The following is a 19815-nucleotide window of genomic DNA, read 5'->3' as shown; positions in this document are numbered from 1 at the left end:
AGCCTCTGGGGTGCCCCAGCCCTTCCAGGGAACATGGCTGGAGGGGACCCCCAGTATGCCCCGCTCCACCTGGCCCGTTTCTGGTGCACCCCGGTCAGCCTCTGCACCCCAGGGTCACTGGTGGGGAGCTCCTCCACCCCGACATCCCCCCCAAAGTACCCCCAAAGAGCCCCTTATCTCCAGGCCACCCCCCGGGGGGGCTTTCTCCCAGCTTCCTGGGCTGGGGAGCGCTGCAGCTGTGTGAGCATGGGGAGGGAGGTGAGGGCACCGGGAGCCCCTTGGCCGCCCCGTACGTGTGGGGCAGCCCCGTGGGGGTCTCTCGAGAGAGCAGCACCGGCCCAAGCAGCCCCAGAGAAGTCCACACACACCCCGTTTATTGGGGGGCCGCAGCCGCGTCCGTGTCCGCTCCGAGAGGCGCGCCGGCCCCGCCGTCCCCCGAGTCCAGCTCACTGCCCCATCATGCAGGCCATCTTGCAGGCCACGGCCGAGATGAGGGCGGCCCCGCGCCCGCTGCCTTCCTCGGACTGGATGAAGGTGATGTCGCAGCCGGGCGTCAGCTGCCGCACCGTGGCGTGGAAGTGGTCCTTGAAGCTGGGGAGGGGGAACGCGGGCTCTCAGACGGGGTCGAGGCTTGGGGGGCGAGGGGACGGGGTGGGGTCTGGGGATGCCCACCTGGGATGGAGCTTGTAGACAGAGCCGTCGACGCCCACGGTGATCTTGAGCGTGTCCTGGCTGCGGCTCTCGCGCATGCGGTTGATGACGCCGGCCAGCCCGGCCGAGCACATCTGGGCCGCGCGCGTGGACACGCTCTCGCACACGCGGCGCACGATCTCGCAGTCCGTCCGCGACGGCAGCAGCTCGAAGGCCGACAGGATGTTGTAGATCTGCTTGCGGTCGTCGGAATCGCTGAGGTACGGGGAGAAAAGGGGCGTCAGCCGAGGCTGAGGGGTGGGGAGCCCGGTGAGGCAGCTGGAGAGGGACGGGGGAGCGAGGGATGGGGGATCCTCGGCGGGACAGTGGCGTGGGGTCACAGGATGGGGAGCCCCAGCTGGGTCAGTCAGAGCGGCGTGCTGTGGGGTGATGGGATGGGGGACCCCAAATGGGGCTGCTGTAGAGGGCTGCTGTGGGGTGATGGGACAGAGGGACCTGGAAATGGGCCCCCTAAAGTGGTGTGATAGGGACCCCAACATGGGACAGAGCAGGCAGGTAAGGAATGGTGGGATCATGATGGGCCCATGACAGGGGACACTGTGGTTTGGGTGGCAGAACACAGGGACTGCAAGAGGGACAGTCAGATTAGGCTGGTGTGGGGTAACAGCATCAAGGACCCCAAAACGAGGCAGTCAAAGCAGAGCGGTGTGGGGTGATGGAACAGGGGGATCCTCGTGGGACAGCCCAGTGCAGTGAGAGCACAGACTCACAGACCTCCCAGAGCCATGCAGCCTGGCAGCAGCTTGGGGGTGCCACTCCCCAGCCTCGTACCTCTCAATCTGGGACATGAAGCGGGTCTCAAAGGTCCCGCGAGTCTTGAGCTTCTCAGAGGCCTCCCCATTGAAGAGCAGGTTCTCGTCCACCAGCTTCAGCAGCACCAGCCGCACGATCTCCCCCATGTACTTCCCCCCGATGATCTTCTCGTACCTGCGGGGGGGCACAGGCCAGGGGGCGGCATCAGAGCCGGGATTTGAGGGGTCACATCCCGCAGCACCCCCTCTTCCCTCCCCCCTGCCTGCTGGATGTGCTCCCATGCGTGGCATGGCCCAGGCGGAGCTGGCCCGCGCTGGGGTGAGCGCGGCGCGGGGACGGGAGGGACGCCCAGGGGAACTGGATCTCTCCTATTCCTTACAGTTGCTGACCGGGGTTAAGTGAGGTCTCGTCCACCACGCGGTCGTACTCCAGGAGGAACTCGTCCAGCTCCCCGGAGGCTCCAAAGGCCCCCCACTCCGTGTTCACGCACATCCGCCCCTCGTCGCCCTCCACCAGCTCCACGTTGTGCATCTCCTCCATGTAGCAGGCGTTACAGCCCGTCCCTGCCAGCAACTGGGGATGGGTCTGGGCAGGGGGGCAGCGCTGACACCCCCCAGCACAGCCCTCCCACCCCGCTGGGATAAAACCAGGACAGAGCTGTGCAGCAGTGGGGAAGGACTGCAGGGGTTGGGACCCATATGGAGCCTGGAGGACGTTCCTCAGCCTGGTGACGGGCACCGTGGCACGCCACTGCTTCAGGAGCGGCTCCAGCACATGGGGAAAAGGTTTTACACTAAAAAAGGGGAGATTTAGATTGGATACTGGGAAAGAATCCTTCCCTGTGAGGGTGGTGGGGACTAACGCAGGGCAGAGCCACCGGCAGCCCCTGGGGGACCAGCCCTGTTATGATGACCACCTCCTTCCTACTCCCGAAGTGCCCCAACGACCATGCTGGGGCCAGGCAATGCCACCGGGTGTCCCAGCCACCGGGCACCGCAGCAGCGTGCCACTGCCACCCGCTGTGGCTGGTGTGTTCCCCAAAAGGAATGGCCCACGGACAGTGCCCTGTGCCCAGCCACGTGGCCCTGCAGAAGGGGCATCTTACCCACAATCATCCCAACCTCGCACCGGTGATCTTCGTAGTAGCAGGAGATCATCGTGGCCACCGTGTCGTTCACCATCGCCACCACGTCCATCTCAAAGTCCTGGGGACAGGGACCACTGTGGGCTCCTGGGGGGCCAGGCTGTCCCACAACAGGCAGGTTTGGGGTGGACGGTCCCCGGGGTGGGGAGCTGGGCGCGTGCCGTGCACACGTGTGTGCACACACAGGGAACAGCCCTGCCCAGAGACACGCTTGGCTCCAGCAGCCCCATGGCGCGGACAGCTTTGCTCCAGTGCTCCCTTCCTGGGGTCACCGGGCTGCAGGGGCCCTGTGGCGGGCAGAGCCAGGCTGCAGGAGCCCCCGGCAGGGACAGCTGTGCGGTACCAGCACAGTGGGATCCTCTCACCCCTCGCCGTTTGATGGCATCCCTCAGCAGCCCCACCACGTTGTTCCCCTCCGCGCCGGAGGCTTTGAAGCCCTTGGTCCAGTTCAGGAGGATGCCCTGCAATGGGGTGAGACCGAAATGGGGCTGTGGGCGTAGGTGAGGCTCGGGGACCCCTCAGCCCCGGTGCTGCCCGGACACCCCCTCACCTTGTCGATGTCCTCGTGCCGCACAGGGAAGGAGAAGGTGAAGCCCAGGGGCAGCTTTTTGTGCTTCATCTGGTGCTTGTCCAGGAAATCAGAGATGCACTCGGAGATGTAGTCAAAGAGCTGGAAGACAGGAGGCCCAGCCTTTCCCAAGGGATGTCCCCACCCTCCTGCTGCCCTTGGACGGACGCTGTCCCCCACCACGGGTTCCCCAGGCCTGGCCACCCCCAGCTGCTGCTGGATGGGGGTGTCCCCTGTCCCCTCAGGTGTTCCCTCTGAAACACACACAGAGAAAGGGCCTGGGGCGGGATGGGACGCCCCGTGTGCTCCACTGACCATCTCAGCCGTGCCAGTCATGGCATCCTCCGGGATGGAATACATCTGGTGCTTCGTCTTCACCTTCCACTGGCCCTCCTCCCCCTCGCCCACCTTCACCAGCATCACGCGGAAGTTGGTGCCGCCCAGGTCCAGCGACAGGAAATCTCCCACCTCTGCAAAGCCAGGGAGAGGGGGAGAAGGTGGTGGGCTCTTGGTGGGCTCAGCCTTCCAGAGGAGCTGGCAGGGGACACGCGAGGGGGCCGAGAGGCACCGTACCCGAGCCCTCGGGGGTGGAGCGCACGTAGGTGGGCAGCATCTTGACAGAGGCTTCCTCATGTGTCTCCAGCTTGAGCCCTCGGTCCATCTCCTTCTGCATGCGGTACATCACCTTCTTCAGGTCCTCCTCCTTCAGACGGAACTCCGACAGGATCTGCTCCACCTGTGCGCAGCACAGCCGCAGCCAGGGGCCAGGGGTTTAAGGGGCCTGAACTGCAGGAATCTCAGGAAACTCCACGCTTCCCTTCCCCCAGCCCTGTCTTCACACGGCCACCCTGAAATGACTTATCCTGTGGCTCTGCCATCCTCCTCCCGCTGAGCAGGGGATCCAGGGGACTGTCACGAGGCACACAGCCCCTCCTGGTGCTGCCTGCAGCTCGCCACGGTCACTCTGGTGCCCCTGGGGACCTGGCACGGGGCTCCTGCCATCCCTGCCACCCTGCTGAATGGCTGGGGAGCTTGTGCAGAGTCACCATGCCAGCAGTGACCTGGGGCCTCCCATCCTGCTGAATCCCAGAGTCATCCCAAACAGAAAGGACTGCTTCTGGCCACGCCACCAAGGACATGGGATCCTTTAATGATGAAGCTGCTGGTGCGTCCTCCTTGCTCCCCTGGGAGCATCCCTCTCCCTGCACCCCACTGGGAACCCTGGGTACCGTGTTCCGCCCTCCAAAAGTGGGGCTGATATGGGGCAGAGGGCAGGAATGCTCTCGGGGATTGCTGCCTTGTCTCGCTGCCAGGGAGAGCCGCAGGGCCCCCTCCAGGGCAGCACCTGGCGAGCAGGATCCGTGTTTATCCTTTCCGTAGCAACCCCGGGCTCGGCGCAGCCTCCATTAGGCGCAGGGCTGGGGCCAGGTGCCCGCTGTCAGATGGAGCTCCGGCGCTCCCCGGCCAGCTGCAGCCTTAGGGCTCATTAGGCACCGGCTCTTCCTGGCACGCAGATGTTTGCCTCGAGGCTGCTGCTGTTTCCCGACAGGTTTTGGGGCAGGGGGCTCAGGAGAGCGTGTGGGGTGTGGTTTGGAGCGCCCCAGCTCTGGGGGCAGCCCTTGCCGTGGCTCAGTGCAGCTGCCCTTCGTCCTGGCACATCCCCCAGCCCCCCGTGGCTGCAGCTCGGGGCCCCCCAACACGGGGCTGGGCGCCCAGGGCAGCACTGCGCTGGGGTTTGCCCTGATCCTGAGGGAGTTTGGCCAGAACCATTGGAAATCCTGCCAGGAGAGCATGGAGCTGGATCTGATCATGCCTCCGGGCTGCTGGCTGCAGGTGTTCAGCGCCAGTCCACCCCGTGGCACCCCTTGTCGTGGGAACCCGGGTCTGCCAGGCCGCAGGGTCCCCGGCCCAAGGCTGGCACCCGGCAGCCCCAGTTTTACTTCTCAGTGTTTTTCCCACCTCAGCACCCCCTGTCCCCTCTCTCCCCTCGCCTTGCACACCGTGGGTCTGGCCCTTCCCTGGCAGGGTCTGGGTCTTCCCCCCTGGCGTTTCCAGCTTCCCATGGAAATGGTGTGCTCCAGTGCCCCACCAACGGGATGGAGCCGGGAGCCCTTGGCGGCAGGGGCCAGGGACACCCATCTCTGCTGGTCCAGCATGTGACGAGTCCCCTGGGTGTCCCCTGGGTGTCCCAGCTGGCAGCAGGGGATGTCTCCACTGTTCCCCCGTGCCCCCCTGAGCTCCATCCATCTGGGAGAGGATGCTTCCCACCAAGAGCTGGCTCTTGGCCGGGGTGAGCCCTGTGCCACCCTGCTGGGTGCCTCGGTGACAACGATGGCAGCCAGCTGCAGGAGGTGACAGGCCCCATGTCACCCTGGGCGGCTGCGAGACACCCGGGGCAATGCCGGGAGGGTGGGAGTGAGCAGAACGTCCCCCAAATGCTCCCAGCTCCATCAGGAGCCCCCCGTGCGGCGCCGGGGGTGACCTCAGGGATGGGCACCCCCAGGGCTGCCCCTGCCGTGCTCCCCACCATCCACCCTCGGGCTGGAGCCTCGGGAGCTGCTGGGAGCCCCCGGGAAGGCGGGACCCCGGTGAAGATCCGCACTGTCCCCCCACCCTGCGACCCCCCGGCCCCCCAGCAGCAGTCTCACCTTCTCCTTCCTGCTGCTCTCCATCCTGCCTCGGTGATCCAGCATGGGGGCGGCGGCGGGGCGGGGTGGGCTGCCGGCCGAGCCGTGCCCGCCCCGGCCGCAGCGTGCCCACCGTGGTGCCCGGCGCGGGCTCGGCCGCTGCCCGGGGCTGGGGCGCGTCCGGCGGGCTCCGCGCTGCTCCGCGCCTCGCCCCTCGCTCCGTCCCCCGCCGCACTCGCGGATGCTCCACTTTCGCTGCCTTCCCGCTCCCGCCGGCCCCGGGCGGCCTCAGCCAGGCGGTCCCGGGCTCAGGCGGAGGGGCGGGCGGCGGGGCCCGGGGTCCCGGCGGGCTCGGCCCCGTGGCCCCGCATCCTCGGCTGCGGCGGGGCTGCGCTCACGCTCTCGGTAAAGCCGGGCCGCTCGGGGGTCCCAGCCCAGCGCGGGGGGCTCCGGCAGCCCTGGGGACCCCTGGTGCGCTGGCCGGGCTCGGCCGGGACCCTCCCCGCCGGCACCCCGCCCCGGGTCCCCCGTGTCCCCGTTGCCATGCCGACGGCTCGGTGGCGGTGGCAAGCACTCCAGCGGCCGGCTTGGCAACCGGCGCTCCCATGGAGACCGGGGCACGGCGGGGGGCGAGCCCCGGCAGCGGGGCAGCCCCGGCGGGCATGGGGACCGGGGACGGTGCCGGGGCACCCCGCAGCCGCGCTCCCGGTGCGCTCCGCTGCGGTGAGGGGCACCCCCGGTGATGGGGGCACCTCGAAAGCGCCCGGGGCTGCTCCGGGCAGCATCGCCTCGGACAGCCCGGGGCGCCCGCACGGTGGCGGGGTGACAGCCCCGGGGGCTCGGGGGGCACAGGGTTATGGCGGCAGGGCAGGGCCGGGGGGATGCAGGGTCCCCCCGCAGCCCCTCACTGTCCCTCCTGGGGTCACAGGGCGGCCCTGCCCTGTGTCACCAGCCGCGAGGGCTCCCCGCACCTCCGAGGGGTCCGACACCCTCGGGGGGCTCAGCCCCAGCCCCCCACCATGGAGGGGTCCCCAGCCCAGGGCAGAACCGCCCCACGGAAGGGACCCCCAGCACCCGGGGGAGCTGCTCCCCCTCGCAGAGAGAGTCAGCACAGCGCGGGGCCACGGCCCCACACAGGGGGCACGGCCCCACAGACGGGACCCCGCCCCACACAGGGGGCACGGCCCCACAGACGGGACCCCCGCCCCACAGAGAGACCCCGCCCCACAGAGACCCCGCCCCACAGAGAGACCCCGCCCCACAGAGAGACCCCGCCCCACAGAGACCCCGCCCCACTGAGAGACCCCGCCCCCGGAGCCGAACAGGCCCCGCCCCCGCGGCCCCCCGGCACAGCGCCCCCTGCTGTCCTTCCCGGGGAGCGAGCGCCGCCCCAGCGCGGCGCTGATTGGTCAGGACGCTGAGGGGGCGGAGCGGGCCTGGCGCGTGCGCGGGGCGGAGGCGTCCCGTGGCAGCGCCGGCACTTCCGGCCGCCGTGTTCCACTTCCGGGTCGCGCCCATCGCCAGCCGCCAGCGCCGCGTCGGTACCGGGGGGAACCGGGGAACCGGGGGAACCGGGGGGAACCGGGGGGAACGGGGGAACCGGGGGAACCGGGGGGAACGGGGGGAACCGGGGAAACCAGGGGGAACCGGGGGAACCGGGGGGAACGGGGGGAACGGGGGGAACCGGGGGGAACCGGGTGGAACCGGGGGAACCGGGGGGAACGGGGGGAACCGGGGGAACCGGGGGAAACGGGGCCAACCGGGGGGAACCGGGGGGAACGGGGGAACCGGGGCCAGCTGGGCGCCGAGGGCCGGGTTGCACTGGGGAGTGGCCGCGTTACGCTGGGTAGAGGGGCTGGGCTGGACTGGGGGGGGGTTCACTGGGCTGGACTGGGGTTTTGCTGGGCTATAGTGCTCTGTACTGGGCTGTACTGTACATAGTCATACTGGGCTATACGGGGGTTATACTGGTCTATACTGGGGTTTCATTGGGTCTTACTGGCTGTACTGGGGTGGGTTTTACTGGTTTATACTGGGCTGGATGCTGGGTTATACTGCGTTATCCTGGGGTGGGTTTTACTGGTTTATACTGGGTTGGATGCTGGGCTATACTGGCTTTTACTGGGCTGTAAGGGGATGGGTTTTACTGGGTTATACTGGGTTTTACTGGGCTGGGCTTGGCTGGGCTGGGGCTGGCTTATCCTGGGTTCTGCTGGGTTATCCTGGCTGGGTTCTGCCGGGCTGGGCTGGGGCTGCGGGGGCTCCGGGGGGCTCTGGGGGTGCCGTGTCCCCCCGAGCCCAGCCCGAGCCCCGCTGTCCGCAGGCAGCCGCCGCCATGAGGCTCTACAGCCTCAGCGTGCTGTACAGGGGCGAGCCCCGAGCGCGCCTGCTCAAGGCTGCCTACGACGTGTCCTCCTTCAGCTTCTTCCAGAGGTCCAGGTGGGGCTGGGCTGCACCCGGGGGGCTGCTGGGGGCCGGGCAGGGCAGGGGAGCTCTGGGGGGCTCTGCCCCACTGGGGGGATGGGGGGCTGCTGGGGGCAGGGCAGGGCAGGGGAGCTTGGGGGGCTCTCTGCCCCACTGGGGCTGCAGTGGCAGCGGGGAGAGGCTTTTCCTAAAGGAAAACGCCCCCGGAGCTCTCCCTGGACCTGCTGCAGCCCTGGGGTGACGGATCAGCAGCCGGGTGGAGCTCCTGGAGCCCCGGCCAGCCCTGGTGATGGGATTGGGGCTGGGGTCAGCTCTGCCCAGCCCACGGAACCCTGCTCAGGTCATCCCGGGGGCTGCAGCTCACCTGGCTGAGCCCCAGCTGCCAGCCCAGGCTGCCACTGCGGGCACGGGGGACCAGGGGCTCCCACGGGGGTGTCAGGGGCTCCCACGGGGGACCAGGGGCTCCCACGGAGGTGTCAGGGGCTCCCACAGGGGGACCAGGGGCTCTCACGGGGTGTCAGGTGCTCCCACGGGGGACCAGGGGCTGCAGCAGCTCCTGAGACCCCCCTGGAGCTGTGGGATGAAGCAGGAACATGCTGTGGGGCACGCAGAGCAGTTGGGAAATTCCTCAGGGACCCAAATCTCCATGCCAAGGCTCTGTGGGGCCTCCGGCACGCTGGGTTCTGCAGTTCCAGGGGTGAAGGGCAAAGGCTGAGGCACGGCTGTGTAGGAAAGCTCCGGCTCAGCCAGGAGTGTGAGTGGGACGTGCAGCAGTGCCAGCTCAGCCCCAAAGCACGCTGCAGCTGCAGCTCTGCCTCCCTGGATCCCCAGACATCCCCGTGGGCTCCCCCGCAGCAGGCTGAGGGGAGCGCGGGGTGCTGGGGAGAGCAGGGAGCTCTGGGGAGGGGGTCTGTGCCCGCCAGCCCCGCAGCTGCCCAGGGCTGGTGCTCGGCCCCGCCGTGGCGTCTGAGGCGCGCCGGGCTGGCGTTGGGGCTCCAGGGAGCTGCAGCTGGGCTGAGCAGGGCTGTGGAACCTGCTGGGCAGGAGCGCAGGGCTGGGCAGGCTCCTCAGGGAGGCGGGCGAGGCCCCGAGTGCCCGGCGCCCTCCGGAGCCCTGGGGAACAGAGCCGGAGATCCCAGGGGAAGGGCAGCCCTCGGGGTGCACCCTGGCACGCAGCTGGCTCAGGAATGTCCCCGAATTGGGGCACACAGCTGGCTCAGAGGTGCTCCCAGAATTGGAGCAGGCCTGGCTCAGGGATGCTCCCTGAACTGGGGCAAGCCTTGCTCAGTGTCCCCAGCCTGTCCCCAGCCTGTCCCCAGTGTATCCCCAGTGTCCCCAGCGTGTCCCAGCCTGTCCCCAGCATGTCCCAGCCTGTCCCCAGTGTGTCCCAGCCTGTTCCCAGCCCATCCCCAGCCTGTCCCCAGTGTCCCCTGGGTGTCCCAGCGTGTCCCCAGCCCGTCCCCAGTGTCCCCAGCCTGTCCCCGCGTGTCCCAGCCCCCGTGTCCCCGCAGCGTGCAGGAGTTCATGACCTTCACGAGCCAGCTGATCGCGGAGCGCTCGGCGCTGGGCAGCAGGGCCTCGGTCAAGGAGCAAGGTGAGAGCTTCCCCCGGCCCCCCCGGGAAAAGGCACCCCAAAACAGGGCCTGGGGGGCAGCAGTGCTGCTGGGAGCTGCTGGGGCAGGTGTGAGCCTGGCACAGCCTGGCAGGGGTCCTGCAGGGCCTGCAGAGGTTCTCGGGGACCTGGAGGGGTTCTCAGGGACCCACAGAGCTCCTCGGGGACCTGCCACAGTGCCTGTGCTCTCCCTGGTCCCTCAGGACCCCCGGAGCTCTTGGCTTGCAGCCCCCCCAGCTTCCCAGAGCACCCCATGCAGTTTGGCTGTGCCAGCTTTGCCCTGCGAGCCCAGGCTCCCCATCCCGAGTCCTGACCTCATTCCAGCCTCCCTGTCCTGCTCCACATCCCTGCCAAGCCCCAGGACATGTGGGAGGCAGCCTGGACTGGCTGCTGGAGCTCCTTTAATGACACCCCAGCCTTGTCATTAGTTAAAATTAATTAAAATCAGGCTGGGCTCTTCCCCCAGTGGTTTTTATTTACCTCTGGCTACCGTGGGATGTCCACCCTGGGACACACGTGGGCCCTGGCCACGGCACAATTTGAGGCTGAGCCCCAAATTTTGAGCCCTTCCTGCTTTCCTAATGAAGAATGAAAAGTGCAGGTGCTGCTGAGGCCCTGCAGGGTTTGGGGGAAGCTGTGGGGGCAGGATGGGGGTGCTGGGGGCTCGGGGCGTTGCTGCCTCCCTGACAGCAGCTTCCTTGGCAGAGTACCTGTGCCACGTGTACGTGCGCAGCGACGGGCTGGCTGCCGTGGTGATTGCAGACACCGAGTATCCCCAGCGGGTTTGTTTCAGCTTGCTGGACAAGGTGAGGGCTCCTCCAGCCCCCCTGCCCTGGCACACGAGCTCCAGCCCCCTCCCCAGCTCTGTCCCTGGCTCTGGACACTCTCCAGCCCTTCCCCAGCCCCTCAGTGTCCTTCTTGCCGTGAGGGGCCAGAGCTGGACGCAGCACTCGAGGGGCTTTGGCAGAGCCAGCACAGAGGGTGCTCGCTGCCCTGGAGCTGTGGCCACCCTGGGGCTGGTGCAGGCCAGGGGCCACCTGGGCTCACCTGGGCTGGTGCCCAGCCACTGCCACCAGCACCTCCAGGTCCTTCTCCACTTTCCAGCCTCTGCCAGGGGGACGAGCCGGGAGACCTGGCTTGTCCAGCCTGGAGAAGAGGAGGCTCCGGGGAGACCCCAGAGCCCTTCCAGTACCTGAAGGGGCTCCAGGAGATCTGCAGAGGGACTGGGGACGAGGGGGAATGGCTTCCCACTGCCAGGGGGCCGGCTCAGGGGGGAGACTGGGGAGGAGCCCTTCCCTGTAGGGCGGTGGGCACTAACACAGGTTTCCCAAAGAGGCTGCCCCGTCCCTGGGAGTGTTCAGGGCCAGTTTGGGCAGGGCTTGGAGCAGCCTGCTGTGGTGGGAGGTGTCCCTGCCATGGCAGGGCTGTGGGTGAGCTGTGAGATCCTTCCCAAAAATCTCCAGATCTCCTGTTCTGATGAGCAAAACCCTTCCAGCCACTGTGGCCCCACAGGTGTGGCTCCTAACTGCTGCTTCCTCACCTGGCAGGTGCTGGATGAGTTCTCCAGGCAGGTCAGCAGGATGGACTGGCCCTCGGGGTCACCTGCCACCATCAGCTACTCTGCCTTGGACGAATACCTGAGCAAATACCAGGTACAGACAGCCCCCCTGCAGGGCACAGGACAGAGGGTTCCCTTGCTCCCCCGGCCCTGGAAATGCCAGGGGAGGTGTCTGGGCAGCACTGGTGCCTGCTGGCACCCCGTGCACCCCCAGCGTCCCCGTGGTGGTGCCAGCAGCACCCCCCTGCTGTCTCCCCAGAACCCCCGTGATGCTGACCCCATGACCCGAGTGCAGGCGGAGCTGGACGAGACCAAAATCATCCTGGTGAGGCTGCAGGGCTGGGTGCCCGTGCCTGCACGAGCCAGGGGGGCCTGGGCCACGTTTGGGGCAGGGTAGAGGCACCCCAGAGCATTCCCCAGAGACCTCCCTGGGATGGGAGCTGCCTTTTCTCTCCCCCTTTTTGCCTTCCCCCCTTTTTTCTCCTTGGGCTTCTCGCAGCTGGCAGGACACCAGCACCAGGGCTCTGAGCCCTGCTCCACATGCCATCTCCTCCCTGCTGCTCACCAGGTTCCATCTGCCCCGGGGCTGCAGAGCTGGGGGGGCTCGGGGAAGGTGGGCTCGGGGTGGTGGCAGCTGCCCCTGGTGCTGCAGGCTGCCCTGGGGCTGTGCTGGGGCTCAGCACGCGTTTCCCTGGCAGCACAACACCATGGAGTCGCTGCTGGAGCGTGGGGAGAAGCTGGACGACCTGGTCTCCAAGTCGGAGGTGCTGGGGGCACAGTCCAAAGCCTTCTACAAAACGGTGGGTGTGAGGGTGACCCCCCCGGGGAGCTGGGAGGGAGGGAGGGTGAGCCCTGGGGCCGGGCAGGGATCAGCCCTGGGCCTGGAGGGAGCCCCAGCCCCTCCTGGGATGTCCTGCTCCCTGCCAGCCCAGCTCTTGCCACCAGCTCTGGCCACAAGAGAGAGCCTCGGGGCCTCTGCCTTTGTGCTCTGTCCCACTCGGGCAGGAGGGGGGCTTGTGGGACCCCGCGTGGGTGGCCTGGGAGCCCCAGAGCCCCGGGGAGCTTCACAGAGGGTTTTCCTTCTCTCCTCAGGCCCGAAAGCAGAATTCCTGCTGTGCAATCATGTGACGGGGAGCCCGGGGTCTCCGCCTCCGGAGCACCAGCCCTGCACCCCCCTCCACAGCCCCCCCAGGGCTGCTCCTGGGGCTGGGCCGGGGGTCCTCAACCCCCCGCGCTGATGTGACTGTTGTCCACCTTGAGGGGACACCGAGGCTGGCACCGGGCCGGCACCGGGGGGTGGTCCACGGCGAAGACCCCCCAGCCTCGCTGTCCTGGGACAGCTGGGACCAGGGGCAGCTGGCCACGCACCGCCCTGCCTTCACAGCCCGGGGAGCCTGGAGGAGCCCCCCACTCTGGCCGGGGGGCTGAGGGGGCAGGCACAGCCCCTGCCGCCATCCCGGGCAGCTTTTATGTACTGGTGTCCTTGGGGGGAGCTGGGGGGGGATGGGGGGAAGGGAGAAGGGTCCCTGGCTGGGGGTGCTCTGCCTGCCTGGGCAGCTGCTCCCCACGCCCGTGGGGCGTCCTGGTGCCGGGGCAGCGGGGAGACCCTACCCTGCACCCCAGAGCCCTCCCCTGCTGCCACCAGCCAGGGTGGGGGGCTCATGCCCTGCCAGGGCCCGGCAGCCCTCGCTGCCTCCTCTTCCTCCTGGTCGGGAAGGGAAAGGCCGGGCTTGGGCTGTGCCTCGGGTTCTTTCTGTGCCTGCAGGGCCAGGGGATAAAGTGGTCTTTGGCAGTTGCAGCCTGTTCTTCTCTGCGGCGTCCCGGGGTGGGGTTTCAGACACGTCCTGGGCCCCCCAGCAGGGATGGGTGCACCCGGCCTGCCCTCCCCACCTCTCACTTCAACGATCATTGGTTTTTCCTCATAATTTATTTGCAGTTTTCCCGAGACAAAAACGAAATCAGAGTCATCTTTTACACTTACAAGGCTCAGAAAGAAAAGACAAAGGGTTTTTTTTTTGGGGAAGGGGCATGGGGGGGGGATATGCTGGGGAGGGGGAGACAGAAAAAGAATGAGAGAAAAGGGGAGGAAGGAGAAAAATTTGGCAACGATCCACCAGCATTCATGGGACAGGAACAGCTCAGCTCCTCAACATACAGCGTTAGCGCCCGAGGGTTGCTCCCGCGCAAAGGGCATGCAGAGAAATCATCAGAATAATTAAAAAATAATTAATATCCCCCGCCCGCCCCGCCCCCTCCCCCCCAGCCAAAACCAGCCCTCAGCGTGGTGGGGGTGCCCTGGGGAGGGTGGGGAGTGCCTGGGAGTGGAGTGGAGCCTCCCCGGGGCCCGGGGGCCGGGTCCCCGCGGGCGCTGGCCGTGGGAGGGGGTGCAGGGTGTGCTGCCGGCGCCCCTGTGCCGGGGGTGCCCGGCGGAGCAGCCCGTGCCCCCTAAGAGACCCATTCTCTTAGTCTAAAGTGCTTTCGATGCTGCGTCAGTGCTGGCTGGATCGTCCTGAGCCCCCCGCCCCGAACCCGCGCCCCCCGGCTGCACCCGCCGCCCCCCTGCCAAAACCCGCCCGGGGGTGCTGGGGCGGGGGCAGCAGGGCGGGACACGGGGGTGCCGGGGTGGAGCCCCCCAGGCCCCCGCAGTGTTCCCTGCGCAGCAGAGCCCAGGGTCAGCCTCGGGCAGCGCTCCCAGGGCAGGCACTGGGCTGGGCTGGAGGGGGAGAGTCTCTGCGTGTCCCCCCCACCTCACTCCCCTCCGGCAGCCCCCCGTTGCCGGGGACCCCCGTGGGAATTCAAAAATAAATAGCTCTCTCTATGTACAGGGGCTGGGGCAGGACAGAGCAAAGCGGAGCCCAAAGAACAACATCCACCACCAGCGACAGCAACACGCCACGAGCACAGCCGGGAGGGGGGCCGGGACCCCCCTTCCCCCCCAGCAGAGACGGGCCAAGGTGGGGGGCTGAGCCCCCCAGCGCCCTCGCCTGTGGCCGAGCGGCTGGGTTGGGTTTGGGGGTGTGGGTGGGGTTTGGGGTGGGTTTTCCCCCTTTTTTTTTTATTTTTTTCCTTTTTTTTTTTTGTGGCCTTCATCATTTTGGCTTTTTTTTTTTTTTTTTTTTTTTGTCTTTTAGTTTTCTGCAAACACAGGCACCGGAGGGGGGGGAGCGGGGGCCGGGGAAGGGGGGACAGGCATGCGGACGCGTGCTTCGGGGGGGCCGCAGCTCCGGCTGCCGCCTCGGCTCCCATCGCCGTCTCCACCGGGCTGGAACCAGGACAGCCAGCGCCAGCTCTGCGGGGACAGCGGGTGAGCCACGGCCGCGGCTGCCCGTCCCCCCCGAGCCGGGCCCGGGCTCACCGTCACTGCAGCGGGGCCACGGGGGCCCCCGAGCCGTGGAAGTGCACGTTCTGCCACTTGCCGTCGCGGCGGTGCCACACGCGCGTCTCCTCGGACTGGCTGGTGCGCGGCCGGCCCTGCGCGTCGATGTACTGCGTCAGGCGGATGTAGGCGATGCAGGCCGCGTCCTCGCCGATGACGTGCACGTGCGGGTTCAGGATGGTCGTGTGGATCGGCTTGTTGTTCTTGGAGAGCACTGCGGGGCGGCCCGGTCAGCACGGCGGGCACGGGCAGGGGCACGGGCAGGGGCAGGGATGGGGACAGAGAAGGGGACAAGGGATGGGAACAAGGGATAGGCAGGAAAGGGGACAGAGAATGGGCAGGGATGGGGATATAGGGATGGGGACAGGGAAGGGGACAAAAAAGGGGCAGAGAATGGGCACGGAACAGGCAGGGGAAGGCGCAGGGCTGGGGGCAAGGAAAGGGCAGAGAATGGGCACAGAACAGGCAGGGAAGGGGCAGGGCTGGGGACAGTCCAAGCGGACGCATGGCCCAGCAGGGGAGGGCTGGGGACAGGCAAGCGAGGTGAGCAGGATGGGCAGCGGGCAAGAGACAGGGGACGGTGAAGGAGTCAGGCAGGGGGACGGGAGGGATCAGGCTGGGCAGGAAAGGCAAGGCAAGGCGGGCAGGTGGCACGGGCAGGTGGCATGGGCGGGTGGCACGGGTGGGTGGCACGGGCGGGTGGCACGGGCAGTCGGGTACTCACAGTTCTCGAAATAGAAGCGGTGGAAGTCCATCCCCTCCACCAGGTTGCCCAGTGCCTCGGGCTCAAAGGAGGTGAGCCCCGGGTCGCAGATCTTCCTGCAGGCAGCAGGTGAGAGTGGCCCCGCCCCGCCTAGCCCCACCCTGCCCCGCCCTGCCCCGCCCCACCAGGCCCCGCCCCACCAGGCCCCACCCAGCCCTGCCCCGCCCTGCCCCGCCCCACTCACGCGTAGGCCTCGAAGTCGCCGTTGTTGACGGCCTCGATGAGCTGCTCCGTGATCTTGATGATCTCCTGCTTGCGGGCTGGGGGCACGCCACTGTCACCGCCACCGCCCCAGCCCCCGGCGACACCGGGGGGGGGGTGGACATGGGACAGACACAGGGATAGACAGACAGACCTTGGGGGCAGAAAAACCTTAGGGACAGACAGACAGACCATGGGGATGGACCATGGGGACAAACACAGGGACCTCGGGGACAGACCGACCATGAGGGCAGACAAGACAGACCACAGGGACAGAGACAGGGACCTCGAGGACAGACACAGGAATTGTGGGGACAGACAGACACCCCTTGGGGACAGATGGGGACCACTGTGCTCCCAGGACCCCACAGCTCTGCCACAGCAGTACGGGCATAATCCTCTCAGCACGTCTCATTGCTGGCCCAGGGCCACCCCTGCATGTCCCAGTGCCATCCCAGTGCCTGCTCAGCATCTCCCAGTAGCTCTGAGTGCCTCCCAGCACCACACCTTCGAGTCCAGTACATCCCACTGCCATTCCAGAATAGCCAGCTCCACCCTGGTGCTCCCCAGTGCATCCCACTGTGTCTCAGTGCCATTTCGGTGCATCCCAGCACCCTCCCAGTTCCATGCAAGTGCGTCCTGGTGCAATCCTAGTGCATCCCAGAGCTGCTCGTGTCCTCTGGAGCATCCCAGTGCCATCCTGTTGCTTCCCAGTGCACCCCAGTGCATTCCAATACACCCAGTTCAATCCTACTGCATTCCAGTGACAGCCCAGTACACTCTGGTGCCATCCCAGCTCCATTCCACTCATCTCAGTCACATCCCAGAGTGTTCCAGTACCATTCCAGGGCATCCCAACATACCTCAGCTTACACCAGTACATCTCCAGAGCCATCCTGCTGCATTTCAATGCAACCCAGTGCCAACCTACTGTGTCCTGCTGCCATCCCAGTGCATCCCAGTGCATCCCAGTGCCACTTCAGTGCATTCCAACACAGCCCAGTTCTGCCCCAGTATCTCCCAGTGCTATCCCAGAGCATACCAGTATACTCCAGCTTGCCCTGGTGCATCCCAGTAACATCTCACTGCATCTCTGTGCCAATCTCTGTGTCCCAGTGTTATTCCAGTGTATCCCAGTGCATCCCAGCACCATTCCAGTGCATTGCAGTACCATTCTACTGCTTCCCAATGCATCCCAGTACCATTCCAGTGCATCCCAGCACCCCCCAGTTCCATCCAGTGCATCTCAATTAATCTTTGTACCATTCTACTGCATCCCAGTGCATCCCAGTATCCCCCAGTTCCATCCAGTGCATCCCCCTGTCACTCCCAATTAACCTTAGTACCATTCCACTGCATCCCAGTGCTCCTCAGTCCATTCTTTTGTCACCCTAAAGTGCTCCAACCACTTCAGTGCCACTCCACTACATCCCAGTTCGTCCCAGTGCATCTCCATGCCCCTCCTATGCCCTCCTAGTGCACCCCAGTGCCACCTCTGTGCACTCCCACACCGCCCATTTCCACCCCAGTATGACCCAGTGTACTCCAGAGTGTAACACACACTCCAGTTTGTGTCAGTGACCCCCCAGTGCCAACGTTCTGCGTCTCGCTGCTATTCCAGGGCATCCCAGCACATCCCAGTGCAGCCCAGTTCTACCCAGAGCACCTCTTGGTGCCATCCCCCCGTGCCCCAGTATCATGGCAGTGCATCCTGATGCCATCCCAGTGCCTTTCCAACCAACCCCAGCTGCCATTCCAGGGCCATTCCAGTACGTCCCAGTCTATTCCATTTCCATCCAAGCGCACCCCAACGCCTCCCAGTACCCTCCCAGTGCACCCCAGCATGCTCCCAGTGCATCCTGGTGCCGTCTCAACAAACCCTGGTGTCAGCCCAGCACACCCCAGATCAATTCCAGTGAGTCTGAACATTCCCAGTGCACCCCAGAAATGTCCCAGTGCCGTCCCAACGCATCCTGCTGCCATCCCAAATCCCATCCAGTGCATTCCAGTGCTGCCCCAGCACACCACAGTGCACCAACTGCATCTTGGTGCCATGCCAGTTCCAGCCCAGTTCATCCCAGTGCAATTCCAGTGCAATCCAAGGCATCTTGGTGCCAGTGCATCCCAGCTCTATTCCAATGCATTCCATCCAGCACGCTCCCAGTGCATCCTCGTGCCACCCCCAACGCACCCTGGTGCCATCCCAGTGCATTCCAGCGCCATCCCAGTGCATCCCAGGGTATCCCAGTGCCATTCCAGTGCACCCCAACGCATCCTGGGGCCATCCCAGCTCCATCCCAGTGGATTTCAGTGCTGCTCCAGTGCATTCCAGTGACCCAAATGCACCCTGGTGCTGTGCCAGCGCCATCCCAGTGCCATTCCCGTGCACCCAGTGCATCTTAGTGTCATCCCAGCAGATCCCAGCTCCACCCCGGTGCATTCTCGCACATTCCCAGTGCATCCCGATGCATCCTAGTGCCACCCTAGTGCATTCCACAACCGTCCATCACACGTTTGTGCATCCTGCAGCCATCCCAGGTCACCCCAGTACCATTCCAGTGCACCCCAATGCATACTGGCGCCATCCTAGCACTGCCCCAGTGCATTCCAAGACCCTCCCAGTGCATCCCAGCGCCATTCCAGTGCAACCCAGTGCATCCTAGCACCACCCCGGTGCACCCCAGCTCCCCCCCGGTGCACCCCAGTGCATCCCAGTGCACCCCGGCCGCCCCCACGCCCGTCACCTTTGGTGTCCTCGTCCTCGATGGTGGTGTTGGTGCTGTCGGAGGACTCCTGCTCGCGGGACGGCGGCGGCGGGGGGGAGACACAAACAGGGGGGTCAGACCCGGCCCCTGGGGGGGGACGGGGAGGGGGGACAAGCCCGGCCAGGGCTCGGCAGGACCCCGACGATGCTGGACGGCGCGGGGGGACCCCGCCGGCACCGCGCCCCGGGCACCCCCGCGCCACGGCTGCTGCTGGGGAGGAGGGGGCGCAGAGCGGGGCCGCGGTACCTTGGCGCCGTCCCCGGGGTTATGGATTACGGTACTTTGAGGCTCCTACAGGAGAAGGGAGAGAGACAGAGGCGGGGAGGGGGAAGCCAGAGCCCGGAGGGGACAACGAGGGGGGGACGACGGATTGAGCAGCACGTGGACAGGGGCGAGGAGAGACCCAGACCGGATTTGGGAAGGGGATAGAGAGGGGGGAGAGAAGCAGAGAGTCATTAGTCCAGCAAAGCCAAATGGTTTAATTCACAGACATGGAGGGGGAAGAAAGGGGGGAAAGAGGTGGGCAGAGCCGGGGGAGAGACGCAGTGAGGCCAAAAGGACGGGCTGGGCTGGGCTGGGGGGCAGCTCCGTGCCCCTCTCCTGCATCCCCGTGCCCGGGGGCTCCACTCACCATGCATCTGAGCATCCTGGGCATCCCTGTGCCTGAATCCCAACCACCCTGCTGCCTGCATCCCCAGCACTGCCCCATCCTTGCGCATCCCTCAGCTGTGCCTGCATCCCAGCTATCCCACTGCCTGCATCCCAACCATCCCTGGATTCTGAGCATCTCAGTGCCCACATCCTGGGCACCCCCATCCACAGCTTCCTGCTGCCCATCCCACCCTCACCGTGTGGGGCGAGCACCCCTTTCTCCATATCCTGCACTCCCTGACCAGCGAGGCACATCTTCCCCAGTGCACAGCACTCTGTGCCAGCTGGGCATCACCCTGCTCGTGTCCTGTCCTCATGGTACCACGCCCCTGCCCTTGTGCTGCGCCCCCTGTGCCACAAAGGTCACAACGGGCACACCTGCACCCACATCCTGCACCTACCTCGCTGTCGGCATTGCCACAGCACCCCCAAATCCTGCACCTGCTGCTCCAGACAGCCATGCCTTTACTTTACTGTGCCAGCTGGGCACTCCCGTGTCTGGGTCCTATACTTACCTCACCTGCGAGGTCACAGTCAGCAGCCCCATCCTTGTGACCTGCACCTGCCTTGCCATTGGCATTGCAGGGCGTCGCCACCCCTAGCCCCTCACCCACCTGTCCATCGGTGTCACCAGGCTCCTCCTGCCTCTGGCTGGTCCCCAT

General features: G+C 66.3%; 3 protein-coding genes across 7 annotated transcripts; 1 reads left to right on the top strand and 2 right to left on the bottom strand.

Annotated features, from left to right (window-relative positions):
* Window positions 1-357: 357 nt before the first annotated feature.
* GCK (glucokinase) lies at window positions 358-5869 on the bottom strand. Of its 2 annotated transcripts, XM_038160394.1 has the most exons (10): window positions 5825-5869; window positions 3750-3912; window positions 3492-3646; window positions 3159-3278; window positions 2974-3069; window positions 2570-2669; window positions 1844-2027; window positions 1483-1638; window positions 673-906; window positions 358-591 (listed from the first exon to the last, which is right to left on the bottom strand). In XM_038160394.1, the coding sequence occupies exons 1-10, from the start codon at window positions 5867-5869 to the stop codon at window positions 447-449; spliced, it is 1398 nt and encodes a 465-aa protein (XP_038016322.1). In that variant the 3' UTR covers window positions 358-446. The 2 variants fall into 2 exon arrangements, with proteins under 2 accessions (XP_038016322.1, XP_038016323.1); XM_038160395.1 differs by lacking the exons at window positions 2570-2669; window positions 2974-3069; window positions 3159-3278; ... (1 more) ...; window positions 3750-3912; window positions 5825-5869 and having other exon boundaries at window positions 360-591; window positions 1854-1961.
* A 1372-nt stretch (window positions 5870-7241) lies between these two features.
* Window positions 7242-13189, top strand: YKT6 (YKT6 v-SNARE homolog). 4 transcript variants are annotated; one of them, XM_038160456.1, is made up of 8 exons: window positions 7242-7340; window positions 8127-8242; window positions 9739-9821; window positions 10545-10645; window positions 11387-11491; window positions 11657-11722; window positions 12096-12197; window positions 12490-13189. In XM_038160456.1, the coding sequence occupies exons 2-8, from the start codon at window positions 8139-8141 to the stop codon at window positions 12523-12525; spliced, it is 597 nt and encodes a 198-aa protein (XP_038016384.1). In that variant the 5' UTR covers window positions 7242-7340; window positions 8127-8138; the 3' UTR covers window positions 12526-13189. The 4 variants fall into 4 exon arrangements, with proteins under 4 accessions (XP_038016384.1, XP_038016385.1, XP_038016386.1 ...); XM_038160457.1 differs by having other exon boundaries at window positions 7245-7344; XM_038160458.1 differs by having other exon boundaries at window positions 7307-7340; window positions 8131-8242.
* A 115-nt stretch (window positions 13190-13304) lies between these two features.
* Window positions 13305-19815, bottom strand: CAMK2B (calcium/calmodulin dependent protein kinase II beta). The gene is made up of 7 exons (XM_038160161.1): window positions 19669-19815; window positions 18749-18793; window positions 18482-18530; window positions 15721-15796; window positions 15498-15592; window positions 14753-14987; window positions 13305-14686 (listed from the first exon to the last, which is right to left on the bottom strand). The coding sequence occupies exons 1-6, from the start codon at window positions 19813-19815 to the stop codon at window positions 14755-14757; spliced, it is 645 nt and encodes a 214-aa protein (XP_038016089.1). The 3' UTR covers window positions 13305-14686; window positions 14753-14754.

This window comes from Motacilla alba, chromosome 22 (assembly GCF_015832195.1).
Source record: "Motacilla alba alba isolate MOTALB_02 chromosome 22, Motacilla_alba_V1.0_pri, whole genome shotgun sequence".
Classification (NCBI taxonomy): domain Eukaryota; kingdom Metazoa; phylum Chordata; class Aves; order Passeriformes; family Motacillidae; genus Motacilla; species Motacilla alba.
The sequence above is the reverse complement of the archived record's forward strand: the minus strand, read 5'-3'. Positions and strand labels throughout refer to the sequence as shown.